The sequence below is a fragment of the Pristis pectinata genome, chromosome 35 (assembly GCF_009764475.1).
Source record: "Pristis pectinata isolate sPriPec2 chromosome 35, sPriPec2.1.pri, whole genome shotgun sequence".
Lineage (NCBI taxonomy): Eukaryota > Metazoa > Chordata > Chondrichthyes > Rhinopristiformes > Pristidae > Pristis > Pristis pectinata.
The window spans coordinates 16,394,974-16,407,347 of record NC_067439.1 but is presented as its reverse complement, the minus strand read 5'-3'; the positions used below and the strand labels follow the sequence as shown (position 1 = coordinate 16,407,347).

Here is a 12,374-nt window from a genome sequence, read left to right as displayed (position 1 = left end):
GACAAACTCCAAGGCGGAGTACAAGGTTAATGGCAGGATTCTGGGTAGTGTGGAGGAGCAGAGGGATCTGAGGGTTCATATCCACAGATCACTGAAAGTTGCCTCACAGGTGGATAGGTCAGTTAAGAAAGCTTATGGGATGTTGGCTTTCATAAGTCATGGGATTGAGTTTAAGAGCCACTAGGTGATGATGCAGCTCTACAAAACTCTGGTTAGACCACACTTGGAGTACTGTGTTCAGTTCTGGTCGCCTCATTATAGGAAGGATGTGGAAGCCTTGGAAAGGGTGCAGAGGAGATTTACCAAGATGCTGCCTGGTTTGGAGAGTATGCATTATGAGGAGAGACTAAGGGAGCTAGGGCTTTACTCTTTGGATAGAAGGAGGATGAGGGGAGACATAATAGAGGTATACAAAATATTAAGAGGAATAGATAGAGTAGACAGCCAGTGCCTCTTCCCCAGGGCACCAATGCTCAATACAAGAGGGCATGGCTTTAAAGTAATGAGTAGAAAGTTCAAGGGAGATGTCAGAGGGAGGTTTTTCACCCAGAGAGTGGTTGGTGCATGGAATACGCTGCCTGGGGTAGTGGTGGAGGCAGGTGCGTTGGTCAAGTTCAAGAGATTGTTAGATAAGCATATGGAGGAATTTAAAATAGGGGGATGTGGGAGTGGCAGGTGAGGACTGGGGGAGCTCTACCCATTCTGTGGGTGGAGATGCAGTGTGGGCAGAAGTGCAGGGAATAGAGGAGATTTGGGTGAGCGCTCCATCAATAGCAGTGCGGGGCAACCCTATTTTCTGAAAAAGGAGGACATCTTGGATGTTCTGGAGTGAAAGGCCTTATGACGGGAAAAGATGCAGCAGAGACAGAGTAACTGAGGAAGGGGAATGGCATCCTTATAAGTGACTGGATGGGGGTGTAGTTTGTAGTAGCTCCACTGGCATCTTGTGCGTTTGTGTGTTACTCCGGATTCCAGCATCTGCAGTCTCTTGCATCTCCAGACCCTGAGGAACATCTGTCTCCACATCAAGTAGTGCATGCCTATAATTACTACTTCAGTAAATAGACTACTTATCAGATCGCTTCCAGGCACACAGCATCCATTACAGTATCAGGTATCACCATGAAGTTTGTGAATCGCCATCACATAAGCATTGAATATATAGGTTGTAGAAATCTGATAGGTTGTCCAAGGATTGGAGCAGGCAATTAAAATTCAAAGATATTTCACTCCAAGATGAGGATAGCAGCCAGTAGATTCTCCTTCACTGAGAAGATATTGACAAGTGCTGTGCTCAGAATGCACACTTAGGCAGGAGTTGTTTGAGGAATGGTTGTTTAACTGATCTCTGAAGTGAGTAATTCTATTTCCCAATGCACAGTCCATAATGAGTTTGACAGCTGGATGAACAACATTCCAGTCCAATGTGAGAACTTCAACCAAAATTCTAGATGCAATGGAAAATTCCACTATCCAGGAACTAGTACTTCCTCTGATGGGAGGTCTGCCATCCTAATAATTATGACCAAGGCCAAACCAGTGTGGAGAAAGGAAGTGGAAAGGTTGATGGAAAGAAGAAAGGATCTGGAAGCCAAAATAGTGTGTGTACTCTGTAAATTATCTGGTACCTGGATGAAATAAATACAGCGGTGTGTAATCCTAATCAATAAGATTGAAGAATCCTTGCTGAGCACTGGAAGTTTAAATCAGAAAGTTTAAACTAATCTAAGATAATGCAAACAAAAACAATTAAAATAAAACGGGATTGAGAGATATTATGGAGACAGATTGAAAATTTCATTTCATTAATGAGATTTTTCTTTTATAAAATTGAGTAACAGGTACTGCCCCTCCCCATCATTGGCAGCTCCTACAGGAAGTGCTGCCTCAAGAGGGTGGCATTAAAGATCCCAACCATCTGGCTCATGCCCTCTTCTTGTTGCTACCATCAGGCAGGAGGTACAGAAGACTGAAGTACCACACCACCAGATTCAGGAACAGTTACTTTCCTACAACTATCAGGTTCTTGAACCTATCTGCACAATCATAACCCAACCTCAGCAATGGAACACTACAGACCACCTCTTGCACTACCGTGGACTTGTCTTCAATTGTGCCTTTGTTATTTTTGCACTAAGGTCTTGCCTTTGCATACATTTTGCAACACTTGCCCCTTCACCTCCTCCATCCAGGCACCCAAACAGTCCTTTCAGGTGAGACAGAGATTCACCTACACCTCCCTTAACATCATCTACTACATTTGGTGTTCCAAGTGTGGCCTCCTCTACATTGGTAAGACCAAATGCAGACTAGGTGACTGTTTCACAGAACACATGCGCTCTGTCTGTAACCGCGATCTGCATCTCCCCGTTGCCAGTCATTTCAACTCCTCCTCCCACACCATCACTGATATGTCAGTCCTCAGCATCTTCCACTGCCAGGAGAATTCCAAGCGCAAACTGGAGGAACAGCACCTCATTTTCCATCTTGGAACCTTGCAGCCAAACGACATGAACATTGAATTCTCCCACATTAAGTAATCCCCACCCCCTTCCCCACAAAGCTTCCTCTCTTCTTCCCTTTCCCAGCCTTTTTTTTCAACCTTTTTATCCCCTCTCTCTCCTTACCTTTGACCCACCCCCCGGTGGATCTGCTCTCCCCTCCTCCCCCACACCTGCCCATCACTATCCCTTATCTGCATCTACCTATCACCACCCTGTGCCCAGCCCGCCTCCCCTCTTTTGTCCACCTAACACTGCTCTGCTTTTACATCCTATATATTGGGCTTCCACCTTTCCCATCTTCAGTCCTGAAGAAGGGTCCCGACCCAAAACATTAACCACCTGCTTTTCTCCACAGATGCTGTCTGGCCTGCTGAGTTCCTCCAGCATCATTGTGTTTTTCATCTAGATTCAAGCATCTGCAGTCCTTTGTTTCTCAAGTTTTGCATTATACTGTACCTTACGGTACTTGTGCACATGACAATAAACTTGACAAGAATAGAACCATAGAACACTACAGCACAGGAAACAGGCCATTCGGCCCTTCTAGTCTGTGCCGAAATGTTATTCCGCTAGTCCCATTTACCTGCACCCAGTCCATAACCCTCCAGACCTCTCCCGTCCATGTATCTATCCAATTTATTTTTAAAACTTAGGACCCCGCATTTACTACATCATATGGCAGCTCATTCCACACTCCCACCACTCTCTGAGTGAAGAAGTTCCCCCTAATGTTCCCCCTAAACCTTTCCCCTTTCACCCTAAAGCCATGTCCTCTCGTACTTATCTCTCCTAAAGTAGGAAAGAGCCTACTCGCATTTACTCTATCTCTACTCTTCATAATTTTGTAAACCTCTATCAAATCTCCCCTCATTCCTCTACGCTCCAAGGAACAAAGTCCTAACCTGTTCAATCTTTCCCTGTAACTCAACTCTTGAAGACCCAGCAACATTCTAGTAAAATCTCTTCTGTACTCTTTCAATCTTACTGATATCCTTCCTATAGTTAGGTGACCAGAACTGCACACAATAATCCAAATTTGGCCTCACCAATGACTTATACAACCTCACCATAACATCCCAACTCCTATACTCAATACTTTGATTTATGAATGCCAGGATGCCAAAAGCATTTTTTACAAACCTGTCTACCTGTGACACCACTTTCAGGGAATTATGTATCTGAACTCCCAGATCCCTTTGTTCCTCCGCACTCCTCAGTGCCCTACCATTTACTGTGTATGTCCTGCCTTGATTTGTCCTTCCAAAATGCAACACCTCACACTTGTCTGCATTAAATTCCATCTGCCATTTTCTGGCCCATTTTTCCAGTTGGTTCAGATCCCTCTGCAAGCTTTGAAAGCCTTCCTCGCTGTCCACTATGCCTCCAACCTTAGTGTCATCAGCAAACTTGCTGATCCAATTTACCACATTATCATCTAGATCATTGATATAGACAACAAACAACAATGGTCCCAGCACAGACCCTTGAGGCACACCACTAGTCACAGGCCTCCAGTCTGAGAAACAATCATCCAATACCACTCTCTGTCTTCTCCCACACAGCCAATTTCGAATCCAGTTTACAACCTTTCCATGGATACCTAGTGTCTGAACCTTCTGAACTAATCTCCCATGTGGGACCTTGTCAAAGGCCTTACTAAAGTCCATGTAGACAACATCCACAGCCTTTCCTTCATCTATGTTCTTGGTAACCTCCTCGAAAAACTCTACAAGATTCGTTGTGTTTAACCTACCACGCACAAAGCCATGCTGACTACCCTTAATCAGCCCTTGGCTGTCCAAATACTTGTACATCCGATCTCTCAGAACACCTTACAATAATTTACCTATAATTTATCTGGATAAATAATGGATAAACATAAACTTTCTAGAGTGCTTAATGGTTATCTAGTGGCTAAGTACTCAGTTCTATGTCATTGTATACATGTGAATGGCAAGTTTCTCAATGAGATACCCATGTAGTATGGAAAAGTAGGATAACTTAAACTGCAGCTTCCCAAATTAGATATGCAGGTGAAGTCACTAGAATTTGTCACTGGACTTACTCCTTTATATCAGTGAACACTGAAGACTCAGCATTATTCTCACTACAAAATCCAGGGCAACAAAGCTGAGTGTCCAAAGATTTAACTAAATATAAAGCAAAAATATTTTCTAATGGACAATATATGTCATACCTGTAATTTGACAGACTCGGGCAGCTTCATCTGTAGAAGTCCTTCCTCTAATTCCTCCTCCTTAATGGCTTCTCCTTCCACAATCTTATCTTCTTTTGGCTCATCGATCTCTTGTTCATCTTTCTCTCCTTCTTTCTCTTCCTCTTCTTCTCCTTCACCCTCCCCCTCTCCGTTGACTGCTGGCACTGCTTCTTCCTTAGCATCTTCACTTACAGTTTTTTCAATTTCTTCTTTGACCTCAACAAACACATTAGGTTCAATCATCTTCAGTATGTGTTTAACATCTTCATCATCAAAGACCCCCATAATAAGGAGAGTGCTCACAAGTTTTAGAACTGGGACAAACTGAAATTCCACACTTCCGCCAACAGGATCTCTCGTATGTTGTCCACCATCTTGGACAGCCTCAGTCAGCATGTTGATTGCTTTTGTTTTAAGGACGTCTAATGGGATCTCAGGGCTAAACTGGTAACGATCATCGCTAGTGCCAACAAATGATAGAGATGCAAAATGAAGCGGTGGTCTCAAACACGTGGAAACTCCCACACCCGGCAGGCCATGGACTTTATTTTCATTTGGGAACAATGTGATTTGTTTGGTTTCTTCAGTCATAGGGACAATGAACTCATTGTTCATCATGAGTCGAGATCGCTTAGCTGACTCCAGATGCACACTAATAAGTAGATCATAATAGCCACTACGTAGAAGACCTGATATATATGTGTTCTCAATGGTGTAGAGTAACTGAAATTCATCAACATGGCTACAAATGGCATGGGCAACACGGTTGTTACCCAATGCACAGACAGCACAGTACAGTAGCAATGTGTGGTAGTGAAATTTCAATAGGTCTTTACGCTCAGACAGCTCCAAGATGTCAATACATCTGCAAGAAAATATTTAAAAGCACGTACATTAATACTTGTTTAGGCAAGAGGCGCAAAGGTAGCTCTCATAACTGAAATTTTTTTACACACCATAAACAATTATTTCCTAACCTGTTTTCCTCAGGAATATGCAGTGCCATCATGATAACTGGATCAACGCATTCCACCATCCAGCCATGCCGCTCACTGACACGTCCAGTTTCTACAACCAAGAAGTCATTTGGCATGCGACTCCACACTACTGGTGTGATCATCTGGACATCAAGTCGGGGGGGACATTGAGGTGTTGTATTCTTCCGTTCACTCTTAAACATAGCTGCTGAGATAGGCATAATATTCTGCAAAATGCAAAAGGAAAACATAACTATTGACTTGCTGTTACTTTTACACAAGAAACAGGAGGAGGTGTCAGCTAAATGCCCCTGGAACTGTGAGAAGTGAGCCCAACTGCAGCTCCTGTCTGACCGTATAAAGCAGTTGGAGCTGCAGCTGGGGTCACTATGAAGCATCCAGGATGCAAAAGTTGTGGTAGATAGTACACTTCACAGGTTGGTCAGATGACATGTACGCAAAAAAAGCAATGGGTGACCCTCAGGAAGGGCAGTAAGTACAGGCAGGTAGCTCTGAAGTCCCCTCTGGTCATTCATGCTACCGACCAGAGAAATAGTAAGATAGGACAAATGAATGTGTAGCGAAAGAGCTGGTGTAGGAGTGAGAGCTTCAGGTTTGTGGATCATTGGGATCACTTATGTGGCAGGGGTGACCTCTGCAAAGAGGACAGATTTCACCCAAACTGGAGGGGACCAATATCCTTGCAGGGAGGTTTGCTTGTTCTACTCAAGAGGGTTTAAACTAGTGAGGCAGAGGCTGAGACCCAGAATGACAGTGTAGCAGTTGGGGAGACTGCCTCATATGTAGGAAATAGAAAAGGCAAGTCCAGTGAGAAGAGTAAGCAGAGACGATAAGGGTAGCATACAAGGGCCATTAGGCTCAACTGCATTTACTTTAATGGAAGGAGCCTCACAGGTAACTCAGATGAGCTGACAGCATGGATCAGTACCTGGAATTATGATGCAATCACAGAAACATGGCTGAGGAAAGGGCATGACAAGCAGCTTAATTTTCCAGAGAAGTTTCAGACATGACATAGGGAAATGCAAAAGAGGTGTATTCACACTCCTAATTAGGGATAATTTAACGGCAGTACCTAGAGACGACATCCAGGAGGGATGGTCCAATGAGGCCATGTGGGTAGAACTTAAGAATAAGAGAGAGGTGATCACGTTTCCAGGACTGTACTATACTCAGTGGAAATTAGAGCAATAGATAGTTGAGCAAATCTCAGAAAGGTACAAAAGCAATAGGCTTATAGTAGCAGGGAATTTAACTTTCCCAATGTTGAACGCGACTGCCTTTGTGCAAGGAGCCCAGAGGGAGGAGAGTTTGTTAAGTGCATCCAAGAAAGTTTTTTGGGACAATATGTCCTGAGTCCTGCTAGGATATAAAACTGAGCGGATGGTGGAAGTGTCAGTGGCTTTTGTGACTGGAAGTCTGTGACCAGTGCTGTACTGCAGGGATCGGTGTTGTCTGTGATATAGATTAACAAACTTGGATGAGAATGTGATTAGTAAGTTTGTGGATGTCATGTTGGTGGTATTATGGAAAACGAGGAAGGTTACAGCAGGATACAGATCAGTTGTAAAATTGAGTAGAGTGTTGGCAGATAGTATTTAATCCTGACAAGTGCGAGGTTGTGCATTTTGGGAAGTCAAACGGGGTAAGGGCATATACAGTAAATTGTAGGGTGCAAAGGAATATTGATGGATAGAGCGACCTTGGGGTTCAAGTTCAAGTCGAAAGTTCCCTGAAAAAGTGCAACACAGTTTGATTGGGTGGTGAAGGAGGCATATGGCATGCTTAACGTCATAGGTTGGGGCATACAATATAAAAGCTGGAATGTTACGTTGCATCTTTACAACATACTGGTTGGACCGCACTTGGAGCATTGTGTGTAGTTCTAGTTGCCACACTACAGGAAGGATTAGACTGTATTGAAGAGAATGCAGAGGAGATTCACCAGGATATTGCCTGTATTGGAAGACTTCAATTACATGGAGAAATTGCATAGTATGGGTTTGTTTTCCGTGGAACAAAGGCAGCCAAGGGGTGACCTGACAGAGGTTTATAAAATTCTAAGAGGTATAGACAGGGTAGACAGTAAGAATCTTTTTCCCATGGTAGGGGTATCAAAAACAAGACAGCATAAGTTTAATGTGAAAGGAAGGAATTTTTAAAGGGGATTTGAGGGGAAGTTGTGTTCTTACAGAGAGCAGTTGATATCTGGAACTCACTGTCTGAGGTGGTGGTGAAGTCAGATAAAATCAACTGCATTTAAAAATATTTAGGCAGGCACTTGAAAGGCAGGGCATAGAAAAATAAGGATCTAGGGTGAGGGCATGGGATTAATGTAGATGAGGAGTAAGGTCAGCATGGATGTGGTGGGCCGAGGGGCCCATGTTTGCACAGTACACCTCCATGAGCTATAAAGGAGGCTTCAGAAATAGTTCCATTCTCAACCACAGCAGGATACAACATGTGCATGCCAAAGACAAGGCTGAAGTATTTGCAACCTGTTTAGGCAGAAGTGCCGAGTGATTGATCCAGAGAGACACAAGAGATTGCAGATGCTGGAAACTGGAGCAAAAAACAAACTGCTGGAGGAACTCAGTGGCTCAGGCAGCAGCTGGGGAGAGAAATGGACAGTTGATGCTTAGGGTCGAGAGCCTTCATCTGGACTGAAAGCTAGAGGGAAGATAGCTAGTATAAAGATGTGCAGTGGAGGGGTGGGGCAAGAGCTGAAAAATGATAGGGGGATCCATGCGAAGAGTGGTGATAATTAGATGGAAGAGGGAAAAGTGGAAATAGTGACAGAGGCTGGGAGGTGATGGCAGAGGCACCAAAGGGCAGCAGATGTTGGAATCTCATAGGAACGGAAGGTGGAGCAAATAAGGGAGGCAGTGTGGGCAGATGGTAACATGTGGTGTCCACTATCAGGGAGGTTTATGTTTCTTAGATCGGCATGGACAAGTTAGGCCAATGCACCCGTTTCCGTGCTGTATAACTACAACTCGGCAAGCCAGATTTCAGCCAATTCCATTTAATTCACATGTTCTCAAGAAACAGCTGAGAGCAATGGATATAGCAAAAGCTACGGGGCCAGACAATATCCCATATGTAGAATTAAAGACTTGCACATTAAAGTATGCATGCCTGTAGTCAAGCTGTTCCAGTACAGTTACAACGTTGCTACCCGCCCAACAATGGTGGGGGGAGGCGGGGGGGTGCGGAGAAGGAGGAAGGAGGAATGGTGTTGGTGACTTAAGCTGCTTTCAGGCTGGGGATTGCAGTGGACGACAATGATGATCGAAGCAGTGTGGATGGTGCGGTGCCCAGAACAATAGGGAAGTGAGATATTCTGACAGGATCACATTCTGGTCTAACATTTAGTCATCTCCTATCCAGAGAAGTTATTTTTAAATTTGTTTTTCACCAGCACACAAAAATAGTTTAAAATATTTTGTGCTGAGGTGGACTGACTCCAAAGCAGCATAAGCTTCACTTAATCAGGAAAGTTTGGAGTCATAGAGTCATACAGCATGGAAACAAGCACTTTGGCTCAACTTGTCCATGCCTACCTGAGCTTGTCCCATTTGCCCACATTTGGCCCATATCCATCTAAACCTTTCCTATCCATGTACCTGTCCAAATGTCTTTTAAACATTGTAATTGTACCTGCCTCTACCACTTCCCCTGGCAGCTCATTCCATATTCCTACCACCCTCTGTGTGGAAAAAGTTGCCCCTCAGGTCCAGTTTAAATCTTTCCTCTCTCACCTTAAATCTATGCCCTCTAGTTTTAGACTCCCCTACTCTGGCAAAAAGACTGATCATCCAACTTATCTACTCCCCTCATGATTTTATCGACCTCTATGTGGTCACCTCTCAGCTTCCTATGCTCCAGGAAAAAAAAATACCCACTTATTTAAAAGTCCCCAGTCTTTCCTTATCACCCAAGCCCTCCAGTCCTGGTAACATCCTCGTGAATCTTTTCTGCACCTTTTCCAGCTTAATGACACATGTCCTATGGCTGGGCAACCAGAACTGCACACAATACACCAAGTGTGATGTCACCAATGACTTGTACAGTTAAAATCACCTGCTATTACAACCCTATCGCTTTTACAGCTACCTGTGATCTCCCTACATATTTGATCCTTTAATTCCCGCTGACTAGTGGGAGGTCTTTAGTACAATCCCATTAAAGTGGTCACTCCCATCTTATTTCTGAGTTCCATTCATGTAGCCTCACTAAACGATTCCCCAAGAATACCTTCTAGGTACTGCCGTGATGTTCTCCCAAATCAAAAAAGCAACTCCCACCTCCTCTCTTACCCCCACCTCTATCATGCCTATAGAATCTGCACCCCGGAACATTGACCTGCCAGTCCTGCCCACCCCTCAACCATGTTTCTGAAACAACTGTAATATTTACATTAGATATTTTAAAACAGTCTTACCCTACTATAAACTCTGCAAAATAAACCAAGTTTAAAATATTCCTGGAACATGAATGCATCCTGTAGGAAACTAATACAGATCAGCCCATCATCAGAGTTTTCTTTTGTGTGCTATCCGTATCCCTTGAAATAAAATTTCTGAGAAATTTAATTGTAATTCTATTTTCCTTGCTGAACTCTGTAAAAGTTGAGTGAAGAAATGAGTAGCAACAAAATCTTTGCTCTCAATAGTTAATTCCTAAAGCTGTACTGCAGAGCTACTCGCTTATTCTGAGGTACAGCCATAGCATTAGTCTTTCACCATTAGCTTACACAGCAGGTTAACAACACTGAACATCAAAGAATTTAAAAGGTTCATATTAAGCATGAAACATTAAAGTAATATTTTGAAAATCAGTTTTAAAAATTCCATTCATAATTCAATGCACAGTTTATAAATATGACCCATATACCAATGTTGGACTTACCTTCAGCTTTCCAAGCTCAAACTGGTACATACTCTGACTGGAAGGCTGCACAAAGACTGCAGGGAATAACTTCTTACTTGGTTCAACCTATAAAGTAAAATATAGAAAAGGGCAAACAATTTTAAAAGTCAATGCAGCTGATGTCTGACAAATCAAAATACATGCTTCTAATTTAAATATATGATTTCACTGCTAGGCAGTGTATCAGCACTATGAAGTTTAATCCTACCAGATTGTGACAAATAATATTAAAGTTGCATCAAATCCACCCTGGGGTGCTCATTTTCCAAAAAAAAGGAATTGGAATTCCAAGGTACAGTGAAAAACTTGTCCTGCATACCGTTTATACAGATCAATTCATTACATAGTACATTAGGGTAGTACAAGATAAAACAGTAACAGAATGCAGAATAAAATGCTACAGTTATAAAGAAAGTGCAGTGCAGATAGACAATAAGGTGCAAGGTCATAACAAGGTAGACTGGGAGGCCGAGTCCATCTTATTGTACTCAGGAACCATTCAATAGTCTTATAACAGCTGGATAGAAGTTGTCCTTGAGCTTGGTGGTACGTGCTTTCAGGCTTTTGTATCTTCTACCCGATGGGAGAGGGGAGAAGAGAGAATGTCCGGGTGAGTGGATTGTTTGATTATGCTGGCTTTTTTACTGAGGCAGTGAGAAGTATAGACAGAATCCATGGAGGGGAGGCTAATTTCTGTGATGTACTGAGCTGCATCTGCAACTCTCTGTAGTTTCTTGCAGTCACAGGCAGAGCAGTTGCTATACCAAGCTGTCATGCATCTGGAAAGGATGCTTTCTATGGAGCATCGATAAAAATTGGTGAGGGTCGACGAGGACATGCCAAATTTCTTTAGCCTCCTGGGAAAGTAGAGATGCTGATGAGCTTTCTTGGTCGTGGCATCTATGTGGTTGGGCCAGGACAGGTTATTGGTAATGTTCGCTCCTAGGAACTTGAAGCTCTCAACCCTCTTGACCTCAGTACCATTGAGGTACACAGGAGCATGTGCACCACCCCCCTTCCTGAAGTCAATGACCAGCTCTTTTGTCTTGCTGATATTGAGTGAAAGGTTGTTGTCATGACACCATATCACTAAGCTCGCTATCTCCTTCTTGTACTCCCGACTCATCATTATTTAAGATACAGCCCACTACGGTGGTATCACCTGAGAACTTGTAGATGGAGTTAGAGCAGTCAATGTTCAATTCCTTTGACTTGTTCACATATGTTATTGAATATAATTAAACATTTTATGGAGTGAGGCTGACCAGGCTGGAACTTTATTCACTGGAGTGTTGGAGAGTGAGAGGTGACCTTAAAAAGGTAAATAAGATCATGAGGGGCAATCATTCTTCCCAAGGTTGGGGAATCAGGAACAAGAGGGCGTAGGTTTAAGGTGAGAGGGTAGATTTAATAGGAACCTGAGGGGTAGTATTTTCACCCAGAGAGTGGTCCAGAAATGGAAAGAGTTGCCAGAGGAAGTGGTTGAGGCAGGTACATTAACAACATTTAAAAGACACATGGATAGGAAAGGTTTAAAGGGATATGGGCCAAACATGGGCAAAAGGGAACAAGCATGGATGGGTATCTTTGTTGACATGGATCAGTTGGGCTGAAGGGCCTGTTTCCGTGCTGTATGACTCTATGACTTGGAAAAAAAGCTCAGCTAGTTTTTTTTTTCTAAATGCTTAATGAATATCAGTGCACAACTGAAGACATCATCTC

The 12,374-nt window shown here is 43.2% G+C and overlaps 1 protein-coding gene across 9 annotated transcripts in view; it reads right to left on the bottom strand.

The window, feature by feature from the left end:
* Window positions 1-12,374, bottom strand: part of LOC127586448 (ryanodine receptor 1-like) — a 625,703-nt gene that overhangs the window by 419,848 nt on the left and 193,481 nt on the right. For all 9 annotated transcript variants that reach the window (XM_052044410.1, XM_052044408.1, XM_052044411.1 and 6 more), the window contains 3 exons: window positions 10,632-10,718; window positions 5,700-5,926; window positions 4,702-5,587 (listed from right to left, as the gene is read on the bottom strand). In XM_052044410.1, the coding sequence (XP_051900370.1) occupies window positions 4,702-5,587; window positions 5,700-5,926; window positions 10,632-10,718 (1,200 nt within the window). The remainder of the gene's footprint in view (window positions 1-4,701; window positions 5,588-5,699; window positions 5,927-10,631; window positions 10,719-12,374) is intronic.